The 17,858-nt window shown below is 42.3% G+C and overlaps 1 protein-coding gene across 1 annotated transcript; it reads right to left on the reverse strand.

The window, feature by feature from the left end:
- Positions 1 to 4,912: 4,912 nt before the first annotated feature.
- IFT22 (intraflagellar transport 22) lies at positions 4,913 to 7,426 on the reverse strand. The gene is made up of 5 exons (XM_065731722.1): positions 7,363 to 7,426; positions 6,969 to 7,048; positions 6,778 to 6,867; positions 5,858 to 6,060; positions 4,913 to 5,189 (listed from the first exon to the last, which is right to left on the reverse strand). Exons 1-5 carry the CDS (start codon positions 7,399 to 7,401, stop codon positions 5,041 to 5,043), a joined length of 561 nt encoding a protein of 186 aa, XP_065587794.1. The 5' UTR covers positions 7,402 to 7,426; the 3' UTR covers positions 4,913 to 5,040.
- Positions 7,427 to 17,858: the final 10,432 nt, after the last annotated feature.

Consider the following 17,858-nt stretch of genomic DNA (forward strand, 5'->3'; position numbering starts at 1 on the left):
GAGAGGCAAATGCTCAAAAAAAGTAAATTGATCTTCTGAGGACTCTTTGCTGCACCAGTATTTTAACAGTCATGACTTCCAGAGAAGTGATAGAGAAAATACTTGCAAGTGACTTCCAAAGCAAGGTGCTTCAGTTGAGAAGTTGAGTAGTTTAAAGAGATTTTAAGAGGTCCTGGATGCCTCCTAAAAGTTGCTTCCCCAAGAGTCTGCACATGGACTCCCTTCATAATTTAAGCTGAGCATACAAAAACACAGTATGAGTAGGCACTCTTGAATGTGCTGCTCTATGTGACTTCCTCCTAGTCATTGGCAGTTCAATAGAAATAAGAACACAGGGTTCTTTATGTCTATTGTATCCGTTAGAACAATGCTGCTGAGAACAACGGAAACAAAAGGCCTGGCCTTCAAAATACAGAGCTTGAAAGGAAAACTTTGGGTTTTTTTTTTTTTGTAAGGTCCAAATGTGTTTCATTCAGCTTTGCTGCTACTCCCAAAGTCTGGTTATAAACAAGTATGGTATTTACCCTGGAAGCTGCACATCTGGATTGCAGTGTCTGTAACTGTTTTCATTGTCATGGTACTTTTGAGCCTCGTAATATTCTGCGTGTGTTGAGAACAGCTTGTAAGAGGTAACCTGAGCCAACTCCATTTTATGATTGAAGAGCTTAAATATCTTAAATCACCAGTCTGCAACATAGCCTTCAACTTTCTACGTGTGACTCCACAGTCCTAAAGTTTTGCTTTTAATCCTGTAGAATTCCTCTAACTGCTCCCCATCAAATTTCCATGCTGATTTTTTGTCCAGATAGGTCACTGTCTGAAGCAATGCTGTACCAGCTACTTTCATGGGAGATGAGCATGAACTTCAGAAGAGTTCACCTCTAGGTATAAACTCTTTGGTACTGTTATGCAGCAGTAGAGCCTTGAAATGCATTTCTATACATTGCAGATATAGTGGTGTAAGCTGCCAACATTATCAATACTTAATCCCAAGTGACAAAATGCTGTGCCTGAATAACCCTGTGTAAGTAACGGGTTGTTTTTGTACTGTGCTGTGGAGGCACATGAATTAATATTTAAAATGTTTTGTTAATTAATGGCTTAGGAAAAAAACAACCAGTCCTGTGTCTTGATTCCACCCATGGTTGCCCTGACCATGACAATGCAGGTGATCCCTGAAAAGCTGCAGGAACAAACAGCCACTTTGTTCCAGTGTGAACAAAGAACCACTCAAAGGCACATACAACTCAGAGGCTTCCATTTGTGCATGATTCAGACAAAGTGAGGGTTTGAATGTACATAACTGCTGGCAGAATGGGAAGAAGACACAAACTGCTCACTGTAAGGAACTGAGGTCACCTAGAGAAGGCTGCATCTGCTTTTTATTTTATTTTATTTTTTTGCTTGGTTCTCTGCTTTCTCTTCTACTTCCTGGAAAGGTCATCTGAAAAGCTTTTCCAGACCTGAAGGCATGGTGGTAAGTGTCAGTGTGGAAGAGTTAAGATGCATCACTTCTGTTGTAAATTTACCTTCTGCTCTTAAGTTACTCCTACTCTTTGCTAAAGCTGTGGCTGGACAACTGACTGCTGACTTGTGGCTGATTACCTCATGTTCCTGGTTTCCTTTGCACTTGCCTGGGTAATTCTTTGCTCTCACAAGCAGAAATATGGACAGAGCCATAGAAGCCATTTATTAACCACGTAGCTTCAGGCAAACAAATCCAGTCTGGATAATACTGTGCTGTGGAACTGCTTGAAGCTCTGCAGATTTACTGATAGCAGTGGAAGGCCAGGCTGCAAAGTGCAGAGATAGAGATGTAACATCTGTTTGTCCAGCATCAGGCATTCTCCTACCTTTCTTCTAACTGGGCATCTCTTTCATAAATCATTAACACGCAATACTTCCAATTAAGTTCCTTCTCAGTAGCTGCTGCAATGCTGAGGCTTAATTTCAGCCTGCTCATTTATTCTGTTCTTCAGCAAGAGCAGAAATTAGTCTCTTGGACAGATTTTATGAATGATTATCCACATTTATTAAATATTATGGCCTTTCTGGATGATATAAAGTCGAATCTAGGGATCTCCCATTTGTTTTGTCTAAAATATTTTTTCTAATTCAGAATATACAGGTATTTGTAATTTACACCTTTTTTTTTTTTTTTTTTGAGCTTAAAGGTCATAAAACCCAGTGCAGTGGTGTAGGCTTGGGAAAGAGTGGCTGGAAAGTTGCCCAACAGAAAAGGACCTGGGGATGCTGGATGGCAGCTGGGCTGCACGGGCCAGCTGTGTGCCCAGGTGGCCAGGAAGGACAATGGCATCCTGGCCTGCATGAGGAGGTGTGGCCAGCAGGACCAGGAAAGTGATTGTTCCCTTGTACGTAGGACAGGTGAGACTGCACCTTAAATACTATGCTCAGCTTTGGGCCCAAGAACAAGGATATTGACTTCCTCAAACTTGTGCAGAGTGAAACAAAGCTGGTGAAGGGACTATAAAGCAGCACATATGGGAGAGTGGCTTGCTTTCTACCACTATCTGACAGGAGGTTGCAGTGAGGAAGGTGTCAGTCTCCTCTCAGGAGCAAGAAGTAATAGGACACAAGGGAATGTTCCCAAGTTGCATGAGGGGAAGTTTAGATTGGCAATGCTGGAAATATTTCTTAAGGAGAGGATAATCAGGTATTGGAAAGGGTTGTCCAAGGAGATGTTGGAGTACCCAGGTCTGGAAGTATTCAGAGGATGTGTGGATGTTGCACTAAAGGACATGGTTAGTGACAGGACTCAGCAGGTCAGGCTGATGGTTGGACCCAGTGGTCCTGAAGATCTTTTCCAACCTAAATGGTTTGAATGCTTTTCAGCTCTGACATCACACAAGCACTGGTTTGCATTTCAAGTACAAGTAGGTTTGCTGGGTTTCACACCAGTCTTTAGCAGTGCACATCGAAAAATGTTGGGAGAAACTGAGTTTATTAAGACAGTATATTTTAAAATTGGCTCCATTGCCACACAGCTGGCAACAAGGAAAAATAATCTAGGGCAATGTGTAAAAAACTTGTTCTCTGCTTAGTCTGAATTTTCCAATAACTGTCTCCAGTAGACCACCCTATGACACTGATTGCAAACATATAAAGCCTGGTTCTTTCAAAAGTCATAGAAATAAAATGTAGATGTTGAAATGCCAGCCTCCCTCTATTTCCTTCCAACCTTTTCATCTCTTACTGTTTATTTTACTTCTTTCTTTCACGGTACCTTTACTTTCTGCTGTTTTCTTTCAGTACCTCTCTGTTTCTTCTCAGAATCAAGTAGAGCTTTTAGCATTAATGGCAGAGTAAGAGCCAGCAGACAATGAAAAGAAGCTGGGGCAGCAAATTCTGCAGCATGCAAAGCAAAAAAAAGGAAGAAAGATGTGGGTTGCTGACACCAGCTTCACGCACCACACACTTGGTACCAAGTTGGAATTGCAATTCTCTGAAGTAAAGCCTAGCTCAGTATGTTTTGTTGTGTTAGCTTTAAAACTGTTTAAAACAGCTTCTAATCCTTTGCCTCACATACCTTCGTTCTAACTAAAAAGAGCTTAGTAATCAGCAAAAATAGCTGGGGAAGTAGCACACACAGCTGAGACAGAGAGGATTTCAGACTGTACCTATGTGTTCACTGATTTTGAGCTGCTACAGTCAATCCTTAGACTGCTATGGGGAATCCCACCGAAGTGGACTGAAGTCACAAAATGAAGGGAATGTTTATTTATTTATTTGCCTTACAGAGTTTGGGGTATTTTGAAGAAGCCAGCTCCACGCCCTGACAGCTCACGAAGTTTCCTCAACACATGCTGTTAGAAAACCAGGAGAAAGATGTGCAAGTAACAGTAAATTTTGGAGACACTCTTCTTGCCATCTTGGAAAATGGAGAGTATTTGCAGAGTAGGCTACTGAAAATTCAGGAAAAAAAAAAGAACTTTGAAAGTAAGAATAAAACATATATACCTCTGGTTTTCATTCATCGTTTCTTTGGCTATTTGGGTTCACAACAAGTTTCTGAAAACTTCTCTTGGATCTAATTAATGTGAAATGTACTACGAATATATCACAGCTTTCCTCACTAATAATTAAGGAAGTTGATAAGACATTCACAAAACCATAATTCACTTCCCCTTTGAGGGCAAAAAGGGTGCATTTTTTAAACAATTTTATTGCCTTAGTATTACATTACAAAAAATGCCTTCCACAGCAGAACACATTATTAATGGGGATGAACGCAAACCAAACAAAACACAAAGTAAATTATCTGTGAAACCACTTATTTCAGTACAACAGGGAACAATAATCCAAGTTTGATGCAGCTTTTTCTCCTCTGGGGAATGCAGCACTTAGTTTCCTCATTAGAGCTCCAGGACTAGGTCAAACTAATTCCACTACACTGAGATTTTGGTTTCTTCTCTCTCTGAACGACTCATACCTTGTTCCCAACAATGATGAGTTTGTTGCAATAGAGGAAAAGCCCAGTCATGAGGAAGGCTGCAACTCTGACTTGCCAGGGCAATAGCTATGAAATGTGCTCTGTTCAGATGCTGGAAAGAAAGGAGAATTTGGAATATTAAAACGTGGATTCCACACAACTACTTCTCAGATCTTCACTCCAATCAAATTTCAGCTGACTTCCAAAAGCATGACTCCTCCAGGAGCACAGCTAGCATGAGCACTTTACGATGTTTCAGCAGAACTCCACAAACCTCAAGTTCAGTCACGCCTTCTATTAGCATAAGGGATTCTTAAGTGAGGAGACAAATCAATATATTTATCTTTTGGTCCACATTAAACAATACCTTCCTGTACATCTGACTCCAAAGGAAATTAAGCACACCTAAAAGTACCCAAATTCTTGGATGTGCATCCAATCTCCTGGCACCACAGTTCTGACATCAGCACTTGGCTCTTCTGGTTAAGTTATAAATTATTTTCTTTGAAGCATTTATAGACTGGCAAATGCTTCTTGCGAAGGATGCTGCTAGCAGGGCTTCCAAGTTACAATAATCCTTTCCTTTAATGTTATGAAATAATTGACATTTCTTCCTTCTCTCTGCTCTCATTTATCAAGTTGATAATGCTTCTGAAGTATTTCATAAACTCCATCCGAACATCTTCAGGATCTTCTTCTAAGTTGGAATGTATTAGTTTCAGCTTGTTCAGTGGGTAAGCTTTGAATGTAAGAAAAAAATAATTAGGCATTATTCCTTTTAGAAATGCAGCATTCATGATCAGTGTCATGGGACAGCTCTTGCTGAAGAAATCAGTTGGAATTCAGTAGTATCTGATGTCTGCTACCCCAAATGACATATAATGTGAAGAAGAAATGCAGCACAGCTTATTGGCAGTACGAACAGAACAACTTGCTGCTAGTTTAAATCCCTTAAACATAATTAAGGCTTAAGGTACTGGGTTTGGTCTCACATTCAATTAGGCATACCTGAATAATTCAGCACTGAATTGCACTCTACTCTTGAATTGATAAGATTTTAAAATTATTTTAAAATTACAGAATGATGTTATTAAATATGTATTAATATATTAATGCTTATAATAAGCACTTGTTTAAAAACCAGAATAGATTGTCCAGAGGCAATGCATGCTTTCACTTGTAAAACATCCACAAATAATTGTGTTGCATATAGTAACGTAGCTATAATAATTTCAAGAGGAAAATCATTAACCTGGTAGTATAAAGGGCCTCTGGTCTTTTGATCACTAAAATGCAGGCTTAAGTGGCTTCAAAAGTGTCAGAATGCAAGCCACACAATATCACCAATTTCAAAGATTAAGAGATCAACAAAAAAACTCCTGTGACCAACACATTCCATCTTCTTACCTAAGGACAGATTTTCTGTGTCCTCTGCAGTGCCTGGCTTGTGATGTGCAACTAGGAGACACTGGTTATCAAGCAGTAGCTGCTGCTCCACAAAACAGGAGTACCACATCTCAATTTCTTTCAGGTGACTGGGCAGCTCAGGATTGAAAATTATTACTACACCATTGGAGTCCTTCATAAGAGCTGGCCAGCATGTTTCAAACCTTGAAAAAGAGGTGCATGGAAAATGGTAAGACTGATAGCTGGAAAATGGAAATATGCATTCAAACTTCTCTAAGTTTTCTTCTCCCTTCCTCAACAATAAATTTTGGTGGATGCTCCATTCCTGAAGACTCCCAGGGTCAGGCTGGAGGGGGCTCTGAGCCTGATGGAGCTGTAGGTGTCCCTGTTCACTGCAGGAGAGTTGGCCCAGATGGCCCTTAGAGGTCCCTTCCAACCCATACAATTCTATGACTTTATGATTTTGGTACTTTTTCGTGAATATAATGTTAGAAATCTTGCCAGTGATCTGTGATATTCCAAATATACTTTCTTACTTATTCCTAAAAACTGATCTGTCCAGTTCTTAACTGTAACCCTGGGAAATGAAGGCCTCAATCATGTAAATACATTCTTTGAAATCCATTCAAGTAATAATTTCAAGCAGATAAAGGCAGGGCCTCTGCTGTGCCTCTGATTTCATTCAGAGAGCCATGGACATTATTGTTACACTCAGTCCTTCGCCAAAACCAATGGTGTCAACTGGGAGCATGGAGATGATTACCCACTATTGCTTACAACAAAAAACAATAACAATTTATAATGAAGAGGTGGGAATCCAAAAGATCACTGGTTTTGGGGTCTTATGCATTAGAACATTGTGTAAATAGAACTACCACAAACTGAATAACCTAGAGGAAGTAACAGCAGTGCCAGCTTACTTCTGATCACCACTGCAGTCCCACAGCTCAAATCGGCACCCAGCTCCTTTGCTGTTCCCATTGAAGTTCGGCTTCTCATACTCCAGGATCCTGTGAAAACAAGCAGGTGCTCGGTGTCATCCACCACCGCCAGACCTTCTCCGGGGCAGCCCACTGGTGGGGGTGGGTTCAGTCCGCACCGCAGCACTCACCTTACTCCTTGCGTTGGGACATAGCCGCCAATCCCCTCTATGCTCTCTGACACAAAGTTTGCCAACACGGATTTTCCAGACTGGCAGATGCGAGAATAAAAGACAGCCGCATCAATTCGACACGCCAAAGGCACAGCGAACAGAAGGACACGGGGCTGCTCCCAGCACCCAGCCCACACCGAGCTACCTGCACGCAGCCCCGCCCCAAGCCCCCCCTCCCCCTTCCCCACCCCACACTGCACGGCCGCAGCCTCCACATCTCGGCGCCTGCAGCAGGCCGCGGAGACCCCGCCTGGGGACTGCGGCGCTCAGGGGGCAGGCTCGGGCCCCGGGGAGGACGCGGAGGGGTTACGTGCAGCCCCGAGGACAGGCGGCGGCCCCGGGGCTCCCTCACCTCACGAGGCCCCACCAGCAGCACCTTCGCCGTCAACATGGCGGCCGCCCGTCGCCTAGCAACGCAGGCTCGCGGCCTACGGGAGGGGGACGGGGGGTGGCGGTGTGCTGCGATTGGCTGCGCCGTCGTCACGTGGTGGTCGGGCTGCGCATAAAGGCGGGCCGCTGCGCTTTCACCTCTCTGTGTTCTGTACGGCGGCAAAGCGGGCGTTCCCTGGTGTCCCCGCGTGGTGTCCCCGCGTGGTGTCCCCGCGTGGTGTCCCCGCGTGGTGTCCCCGCGTGGTGTCCCCGCGTGGTGTCCCCGCGTGGTGTCCCCGCGTGGTGTCCCCGCGTGGGAGTGAGGGCTGTTCTATGGTACATCCGCAACTGTGGAGAGAAACGTGGCGGGAAGGGACCTGTTGTGGGTAGGGAAGGGTAAGAGGAAAGTGATGAACTGAGAGGGGTAAAGCTGGCTGCTTGCCGGCTGCCCAGAAAGCAATTAGGGCTAATTGTTAGGTGAAGTATCAGCATCCTCGCGTGTTTGTACTCTCCACTGGAGAGTCAGGAGAGCTCGGCTGGCTATGGCTGAGATTTGCAGACCTTCCCACGTGATTTCGGGTTTTAAGTCACTTTATGAAGTGGGAATTGAGCTGCCTGTCCACTTAGGGTGACGTTTTCAGAGCATCTAAGTCAGGTACACTTGCAGTCAGCCTCTGCTTTAGGAGTTCGAGTGTAGTTATGTTAATGACTGATACTCTGCTTGCTGTGGCTACACGGGTACAAATCAGCAAGGCCGTTCTGTTTCGCTTACTTAAAATTCTCTGTAAGACTGCAGAAAAGGAAACCCCAGCTGCATGTGAACAACTTCCAGAGCAGACCAGTGCATCCTGCATTTATGAGATGGCTGTTATTTCACCATAACGTTTGGGTAGCAAGCAGAAATTATCTCCAGATGATTCTCTGTGTACAGGCCCTCTTTCTTCCTTCAAAAGCAATTGCAAACTATCAGTAGTATTTGAGTAAAGTTCTTCTTTGCTCTAGAAATGCCTGTGAGAATTCGAGTGGAGATGCAGTGATTGCTCTATCACGACATGTGGTGCTTGCTGCTTGAATTGCAGATAAGAGGCTCCAAGTTAGAGGCCCACAGGTTTCACTGGAAGCAGCTGTGGATGTACTGCCAGACACCTTTCAGGCAACACTTTAGCTCTTGCAAATCATTCAGTCTTTTGGAGACCAACTATTTTAAGTTTGTGTTCTATTTTGTTGAATGTGGCATATAAAATTCTTCTTGGGAAAGCAGCCCCAAAAAAATCTTTAAGTTTGCGGCTCAGTACTGGTACTTGGTTTAATGCTCTCTAACAGTATTTCCAAACTTTATGAAACATACCCTGGAGCAGTCACATCAAGTTGTGTGTGAAAATATTGAATGCCTCCTCAGAAATACAACCACATGGCAAGACTTACCATGAGAATGAGTGCTCTGCTTGTTTATTGTGTATACCATGGCATTTAGTGAGTATGTGCAGAAACAGCCTTAGTAGATATGGGCAGAGGCCCACATTATATTTCATTTATTCACCCTTGGGGAGCAAGGCATGCAATGCAAAAGCTGAAAGGAAGAAACACTTATTTTTGTGTGCTGAAGGTAGTTTTTAAAAATTAAGGAGAATATCAGTATTGTTGTGAACTGGTAGCTTGCTGCTGAAGAAGCTCAGGGGAAGCAGTATCATTCTGATGTTGATTAAGTGGGTAGACTGAGGTAGGCAGAAGAGTTGGATGAAGTGTGGCTGCTCTCTGGATGAGGTTTTGGTAGAGCTGGGGAAAAGGACCAAGTGGAAATAGGACGTTAAGTTGCACGGACAAGGGGTGCAGCAGTGTGCTGCTCTTTATCATGAGTCTGTTTCACTTAAAAGTGGCTACCAAGGGGGTGTGAGCACTCAATCCTGTCTTTCCCCTCAGAAATCCTGTTCTGGAAGCACTTGGCAAAGCTCATACAAAGCTTGTTGCTTTGTTTATACCAACAGATCATCATGGACTATGTCAGTAGGATTTATCTGTGGTCCCAAAGTCTCTCCAAAGGAGATGAAGATCTTTACTTCCATGTCATATAGGGAGAAATAAAAGGTAGAGAAAATGTCATTGACTTGCCTGAGGAACTTAGCTGAGAGCAGAGGTGGCATTAGCTAAAATGCCTCAAAGTTTCCATTCAGTTTTTGCACCCAAGTGTGTTGCTTCTCTGCCTCTTCAGTGACAGAAAACTCAGTAGCCAATATATTTTCCTGACAAATACACACAAACTTAGCAACACCTTAGAGGCCAAATCTCTCTATGTACTTTCTATCAAAACCAGTGGCTGTTGCCAAGGATGAATTTAACTTGCTCTGTTGATAAAGTGATGCATTAAGGAAAAAAACCAAGAAGCAACACTACCTCCATGACCACTCCAAGTCAACGCACAAAAATGCTCTAATTTACCATACATGAATCCTGAGAGATTTAGCTCTGATGGTTTAAAACCTTAAGCTCTAACTGTGAATGATGCCTCTGATAGATGTTTTTGTGATTCTGGTTCTCTGATCGCATTCTGTGGAGCAACAGTAACACCTAGTGGCTAAACGTGCCAGTCCATTGCCTTCTTTTGTTCCTTCCCATCAAGGAGTACGAGTTGGAGGGGACGTGGTGTGATTGACAGTTTGACTTGAGAGGCCAACACTTGGAGTCTCTAAGGATTTGCCATTTTCCTTTCAACCCTCCACCATGTTCTGTTTTCTATTAAAAGTGGTAGATGAAATATGAAACTCTGCCTCCCACCTCCCAGCCCCCTTCACTTTTCTGGCTCATGGAGGAGGTTGTTCCAGTCCATCTTGATCTGTAGGTGGGTGGGCTGTGAGTGGCCGGGTCTACTGCTTCCAGCTTGGAGCACTCAGATTTCTGTATAGAATCCAATTTTTTGTTCTTTTTTCTTTCTTTTTTCTTTTTTTCTTCTTTTTGTTTCTTTTTCTTTCTTTCTTTTCTTTTTTGCATGAGAAGGATCAAGCAGATCATCCGATGGAGGTTTGGTGACCTTGGGACATTTGATAACGTGGTGTTAACTTGCCTGCGTTGAGGCAGACCAAACTGATCTGTTCCAAACAGTACTATTTCTTAAGATGTGGTATACAGGACTGTTGGCCATGACCTGCTGGGGCTGCTAATTTATCAGAGGGAGATCCCCTAGAAAAATAGTGTTTGAGAGGAAAGAAGCCACAGATGTTTCTTGTAGTAGCAGGGGAGCCCTTCAGAGGGTCTTCTCTCCCCTAGCAGTGGAAAGTTTCAATTTTTCCTTGGGAAAATAATAAAGAAAAAAACATGAAGCAGGAGTATTTCTGCTAAATCTCAGATCATTTGCATTCTTAAATAGAGCTTCAGCTCTCTGTGAGGATTACAGTACTGAGGTATTGTGGCCTTGTCATATTCATGCAGTTTAATCTTAGGATTCTGGTTCAGGTATTCTGAATTACCCTTTGGAAGAAGCATCTATTCAGGAGGATCTTTGTTGCCTGTAGACAGAGCCTGGACTTTTCATTTGTGCTGCGGATGCATTCTTCTTCCTCTGGCATAAACTTGTGTCACCACCCACTACTGCTTCCATTCACATCCCCAGCTTTCAATTTACCCCATTCCAATTACCAGAAAACCATTTTCAGCTGAAAACTGGTACAACCCTTCTGAAAAAAAAGAGTAGTTTGCAGTTGGACCAACTGCCTGTTCCTGCTCACTGTGCTGCACAAAAACCTGCTGCTAACAGACAGAAGGTAACAAGGACCTATGGGGATGTGGCTAATCTGGACCATTTCTTTCAACTACTGTACATATTAGCTGCATTGAAGCAGGAATATAGTTGTACCATTAGTCCTCTTAAATCTGGTATCTGTTGGTGAGAGCAGTGAGAGAAGTATTGCCTGGTGGTGAGGAATGAAGAGTATTGTGTAGGGATGAGCTGAGCACTCTTTGCTCTTAGAAGATGGCATAGCAGCCTTACTGAACTGGATAAAAAAGCCCTGGTGCCTGTGTGGCAAAAAATACTGTTTCATAGGTGGTAAGGAGTGCTGGATGACTAAACCAAGACAAACAAGGGATAACTGTGATTCGAAAGAGCTCATGCAACCTTTCCTATTAGACCCGTATGCTTCTTGTTTTGAATACAAAATTTCAAAGTAAATTTTGTTTCTCATTGACAGATGTGTCTGCCACCCCTGTGGGTCTGGAAAGAGCCTGCATTCATTAACAGCCTGATCTGTTTATTCACCCAAAGACAGATCCTTAATGCCTTCAGAGAAAGCAAGCCAAAAAAGCATGTACTGCCTTGAAGGGACTGCCTTGTGGTCCTAAATGAGAGGACATCCTACTGACAGGAAGATTTTGTTTTCTCTCATGTATTTTCTCTGTTGGACTTATGTGTTGCTTTGGCGATGATGGCCAAAGCCAGGAGTTTCTTAACCCCACAGCCCTCCCAGGCATTATGTTTCTGCTAACATCCTGGGTCAAATCAGCTGTCTTTTAAACATCTCACATTCATTTTCATTGCAGACTCAATTAACCCTTGGCAGCTTGCCAGTAGGGACAACAAATTTATACCGGTAATTACTATGTTTTGAGGAGTCTGGTACAAGATTTCCAGTCCTTGCTGCTTTGCTTAGTACAGTGATGAATGCTTAATCCTACACCTTCAATGTAAAAAGCCTGTAGTCTTGATCATTTTGCCTCAGTTCCCTTTGAAACCTGGGAGAGAGAGTAGTTAGTGTCCAATGCTTGGTTCACTTGCAAGCTCTTCATTTGAATGGTCCTCTCTAATATTTTTGGTTATAAATATGCATGTGAGACTGGCACTTTGATATGACCATGGCCAGCCAATGTGCTCCTGCTGCAAATGAAGATCTCTGCATTTCTGCAAGTGGGAGAGGAGTTAGGAGCAGCATGTTGTATTGTGTGGGGGATGTTTCAGAAGTATGGAAAGATAAATAGATAAATAGTGAATGCTATCAAAGTGTTCCTATTTAGTAAAGTTTATTGATCATGCAGTGTTAAGTTGTTCATTATTGTATTGGTCTTCAATAATTTGCAAACTTAAATATTTTACTTTTGGCTTGGGTAGTGATGTTGTCATGAGCTGGGTTATAAAAATACTGTGCTTCACCTAAGCACAGATTTTTATAGTTTTCATCTTAATTAGCAAGCTCCAGATTTAGATGGATTAATACAATCACTCTTTCTTTCTTTTTTAAGTTCAGAAGTATAATCTGTCACTTGTGAGAGCATAAAGAATTGGACTGGAAGCATTCCAGACTCTTTGCTGTAAGTGTTCAAAGATTTAATGGAGTACTCAGTCATAAAATCTTTAATTTGAACTAGCCCTTTATATCCCCCATTCTTAAATTCACTATTTCTACATCCAAGGGATTTCCTGTTATCCAAGTCTGTATGGAGGCTCTTTATTTCTGTGTTTGTGTTTTTTTTAATTCAAGTCAAATGTAAATGTCACTGGTAGACTGCACTTAACCTCCTTAGGTTCATATTTCTTATTTAATTGCATTACATTTTAAGGCTTAACACTGTATATTTACTGCTATTAATAGCATTCCATATTTTAATGAAGCTGATATCTTCTGCAAATATATACAGAACAATGGAGATTGATTATACCGGATCTTTCAAAGAAACTGTATCTCAAAGCCATTTAAAATGAATAAACACAGTGGAGGGCTTCAGTTAATGCAGTTCTTTACATAACACAGCTTCAATATTAAGGAAATGGATGGCTGGCTTATCAAGACTGGTTGCTCTTTTCTTCCTCAGCAGATCAGCAGTGTAACGGTGGTGTGCCCAGGTATATGTCACTAGCTGTGGTTGTTCTCAGAGATGTTCCAGAACTGCAGCACTGCCTTTTCCAACGTCCACTCAACTCCCCTGTAAGCTGGCCAGGCTTCCTTTCCCTACAGCCCAGCTCTTCAAACACATTGTCAGTCGGCTCAGGGAAGCCTCCGAACATGGAAAGTAATTATCTAATTTTCTTGAAACTTCTAAAAAAGGGCAAGTATTACCTAGAGATCATGTACGGAAAATCTGGGACAAATCTACTGTGCTCTGCTAGAAAGCCAGCCAGCTGAACACCTGTTTTCAATGCAGAATAGCGCGTTGCCCTACAGCTGGGGCACTGCACTGGCTTTTCACAACAGTCTTAGAGTTAAACATTCAAGATGTGAATTGAGCCAAAAAATGTCTGCTCTGAGTCGCCTCTTTCCAGGCACACAGCGAGGTTGATAATCTTGTCCTACCATTTCATTGCATACCAAAAATCTCCTTAGTCTGGTCAAAAGATTTTATTTCTTTTTTTGGGCAACAGTCAGCTTAAACATTTTGTACCATTTTATAGACTTTATAATTTTCTTTCTGCCAAGAAAAGAACAATTTATCACTTTAGATGGTGTCTCACCTTCATTCTTTTTTTTTTCTTTTTATTTCATTACTTCTACTATTTATACCATGCTGTTTTTTAAATCCATTCCTATTATCCTTACAATGCCACAAAATGGTACAAAGCACCGACCTCTGTGTCATAAATGGTGTCACCAAGAGACTGCCTGATAGCTCTTGCAGGTCAGGGATCTGAATCAAGTTCCCTCCAGCCCATGTATCCATCCTGCCTAGGACCTGGTGACATGAGGGCTGATAAACCTGTGTAAACTCAGGGGATTAATTAGGGGTTGGTTCTGCATCTGTAGAGAACTTGATCTCTCTTAGACAGAAGGGAAAGCAGGGAGATTAAGAGCTGTGGTGAAAAAGGTCTGCAGTCTGTGAAAGGAGGTGAATATTTGAGAAGTACGACTTAAAAGTTCCATTTTGGGTCATCTAGAAATGGAAGTGAGCGAGGAAGGGAGGGAAGTCTGCATGCAACCAGTTCAAGAAGTGCTCAGGCTAAAGCTTGTTTGACAAAACCACCCAGTGGCCCTGGAGGAGGGGTGGTTTCTGAATATCAAGTCAATACCAGGATGTGCTATCTATTAGTGACAACAGAGTCCACTGTGAATGCCTAAGTTAGCAGTAGTGTATGCGTGCATAGCCAAGCACTACATGGATCCAACTGCCTTGCAGTGGGTTCAGCCTTTAACACCCACGGAGATTCTTCCATCTTTAGCACCTTTGTGGCCTTTTTATCGCTTTCATGGAAGAATCTGTCGGATTCAAGAGAGATTAGGTAGCGAGCCAGCCAAGGAGCAAGACAGTGTCTCTGAGCAATGCTGAGGTTTACTTACCTTGGAATAAATGGAGCAAAGGTTCATAACAATAAATGGATAAATCTGGAGAATATTCTCTTTAAACAATCCCCAGAGCTCTCAGCCTAACACGCAGCTGTAGAATAAAGACCCCCGCCACAGAACAGGGTGTTGGGTTGCATTATGGTAAGAACAGGGTATATATATCAAAAGAGGTGTTACTGTTACTACATAAAACACTGGTGAGTTCTCCTCCCTAGTGATCTTTTTCGTATTGCTCACTTCTACCTGAGAAAGATATGACTAAGGGGATAAAGAAGGGCAAATGAGAATAATGCTGTGCCTTTTAGGTCGAAGTTATAAAGCAAGACTGAATAGCTTTCATATTACCTTGTTTAAAATGTTCTGTGATTCGGACAGTGATTTTAAAATAATAATGAGGTTTAATCACACCGAAACAGACAAAGTCTATGAAAACAAGGAAACTTAATTTGAAAAGTAGGATCTTGAGAGAAGAATGAGGAGAGAGAAGGGAGCAGCTCACGTGAATGCTTCAGGAAATATGTAATGTCAGTTATCAGTGGGGTCCCTTGAAGTCAGAAACTTAAGGCAGAATAAGGTGAAGATAGATCTGTAAGGAAAATATGGATACGATAGCTGTATTGTGGTTGACTGCTTACCAGTAACACACACAGATGCTGAATGCCATGCCAGGGCAAGCTCTGGAAAACACCTGCAGCACGGAGGAACAGAAGATCCTACATCCTGGTCCAACAGACAGTGCAGGAAGGCATTGACTGGCAAGAATTTTGCAGTGTGAGGCATCTGTATGGCAGCAGAATAAGGCAGAGAATGGAAGGAAAGCATATTATTGCTATTCTTCCACCATAACTGCAGATTTCTAAGTTTAAAATATAGGATTTCCTTTTAGAAATGTCTCTGGAGACATTCAAGACCCACCTGGACGCCTACCTGTGCAACCTGCTCTAGGGAGCTGCTTTGGCAGTAGGTTGGACTTGATGATCTCTGGAGGTCCCTTCCGACCCCTACAATTCTGTGATGCTGTGATCTTGGCTGGGAAGAATCATGGTGTTGAGGTGGCAGACCATGCTCAATGCCTACAGCCCAACCATTTCTGACTGGCAGCACACAAACTTCCGAATGACCATAGCCAACTTTTAGGGGGGGCTGTGAAAACCAGCTAAGAAAAGTGAACTGTTGTGGTTAGGCTTCATCATTGTGGGCAACAGAGAGAGTTCCTAGGAGACTGCCTTGCATTCTTCTGTTTCTTGGCTCTACAGGTGCAGATGCAGGGCTTTGGGCCCTTGTGTGGGGTACAGGAGCTGGGAAGGGAGTGCTTCTCTCTAGAGAGATTCTATTTGTCTTTACTTTTGTCAGGAAGGGGGTGAGCCTGTACCCTCTTGTATGACTTGCACAATGTGAGAGGGAACTCAGATTCCCATTAATGGTGGGGAGATGGAGTCAGACAACCTAGGCCATGGGGAGGTTGAGAGGAGCAGCAGATTTCAGGGCCACAGCCCAAATCTGAAACATTCTTTGGTCGTGAAAGTCCCTACTTTGCTAAGGTTCTGAGGGAATCTATGACTTAAGATGGATTTTCAAATCAGCTAAATGTATGGATATCAATGTACAGACTACAGATGTCTTACTGCTAGCGACTCCAAAATTGTGGCCTGACATCTGATAGCTTCTTTCACTGCATATTATGAAGTACTTTTGTGTTGTTGTGGAACTTCAAGATAGCCCATGGCTTGGGGAGTTTATAAGATCAATCTTTGTGTCCTGTGCAGAATCAAGGAAGCAGCCAGCCCTGAGGAACTGAATGATGCTTAATGAACAGTTAATGATCGTAATTTGAGGATGTAGACATGAAGACCAACCTTCCAATGTTTTCTTTAGTGATCTCAGTGATGGCAGAGGGAAAAATGCTTATTAAATCTGCAGATGAGGCAAGGCTGGGACTGAATGCAAGAACACTGGAAGGCAGGATTAAAATTTCAAATGATCTTGACAAATTGGTGATATGATGTGAATAAAAAAAGGTGAAATTAATTAAGGACAACTGCAGGGCACTACGCTTTGGCAGGGATAATTTTAACTTGCAGATATAGGATGGGGAAAGGTCAGGTTAGCTGTTCTGCAGAAAAAGGCAGGAGATCCCAAGTTAAACATGGATTAGCAATGATGTATAGATACCAAAACCATTCTCAGCAGATCTATGCAGAAAAGATACTGCATGGAGGTACAGGTTAGAGGAGCCATAATATGAAGTAGGCATAGACCAGCTAAAAAGCCCAGTGTAAAAAAGAGGAGTATAACAAAAAGGATCAGAAATGTGTAACGTATGACATACAATCTTAAAAAGTTTGGATAGTTTTGCTTCCATGTGGCAAGGTGTTCAAACGTTTTGTAAAGTAAAGTGCTTAGAGGAATCAAAAGTCAAAGAGATGGAACCATTTTCTATGTCCAGAGTGGAGAACGTAAGGCATTAAAAGCTTAAATTGCAATAAAACAGACAGGTTGCATGTTAAGAACCACCAGTACAAAGAGAGGAGCATTGGTATTCCCTGTCAGAAAACCATGGGAGATTTCTGTCTCAAGTTCTTTCAGAACAAGGCAAACAAATTTTTGCCTTCTAGTGAGGAAATGGAACAATTAGTTAACCCTTGCAGACCTTCCTACCTACTTCTGTTTGTGTCTTCACTCTGGCAGATGTTTCTGCAATGGTCCTGATGCTGTTTAATACTGCCTTTATCACACCTGTTCGAATCCCTGCACTTAGTTTTTTATTGCACTCTTGGTGAGTCTGATACATCATGAATGTGTCAAACTCCCTGCACACACGCAGATCTCTAGAGCTTCACTGCATGTCCAATTGGAAGAATTTTTACCTAACATCAGAAGTCATATGAGTTTTTCTTCCTGGGACACAATAATGCTCAGAAGATGTGTATTTCCACTGGATGTAGTCACTGTCTCGCTGATGTTCTCAATCAGCATTTTCCATCTGCTGAATTATGTTTCAACTTGAGATATTTTATCCCTAATATTACTTTAGAATATTCACACAAGTGTTTCTCTCAGGCAAAGCTCTCCTTTAAGTTCAATGAGTTTTGTCAAAGTTGTGACTTCTAGATCAGTTCTTGTGCTGTGTACAATACCACTGTGTATTATGTTTACCACTTCTATTGCATTTTGAATTCAGCTCTGATTGATTTATTCCAGGTCAAATTTAAGAAACCTT

This window comes from Cyrtonyx montezumae, unplaced genomic scaffold, assembly GCF_038088225.1.
Source record: "Cyrtonyx montezumae isolate F1298 unplaced genomic scaffold, pur_monq_1.0 scaffold_15, whole genome shotgun sequence".
Lineage (NCBI taxonomy): Eukaryota > Metazoa > Chordata > Aves > Galliformes > Odontophoridae > Cyrtonyx > Cyrtonyx montezumae.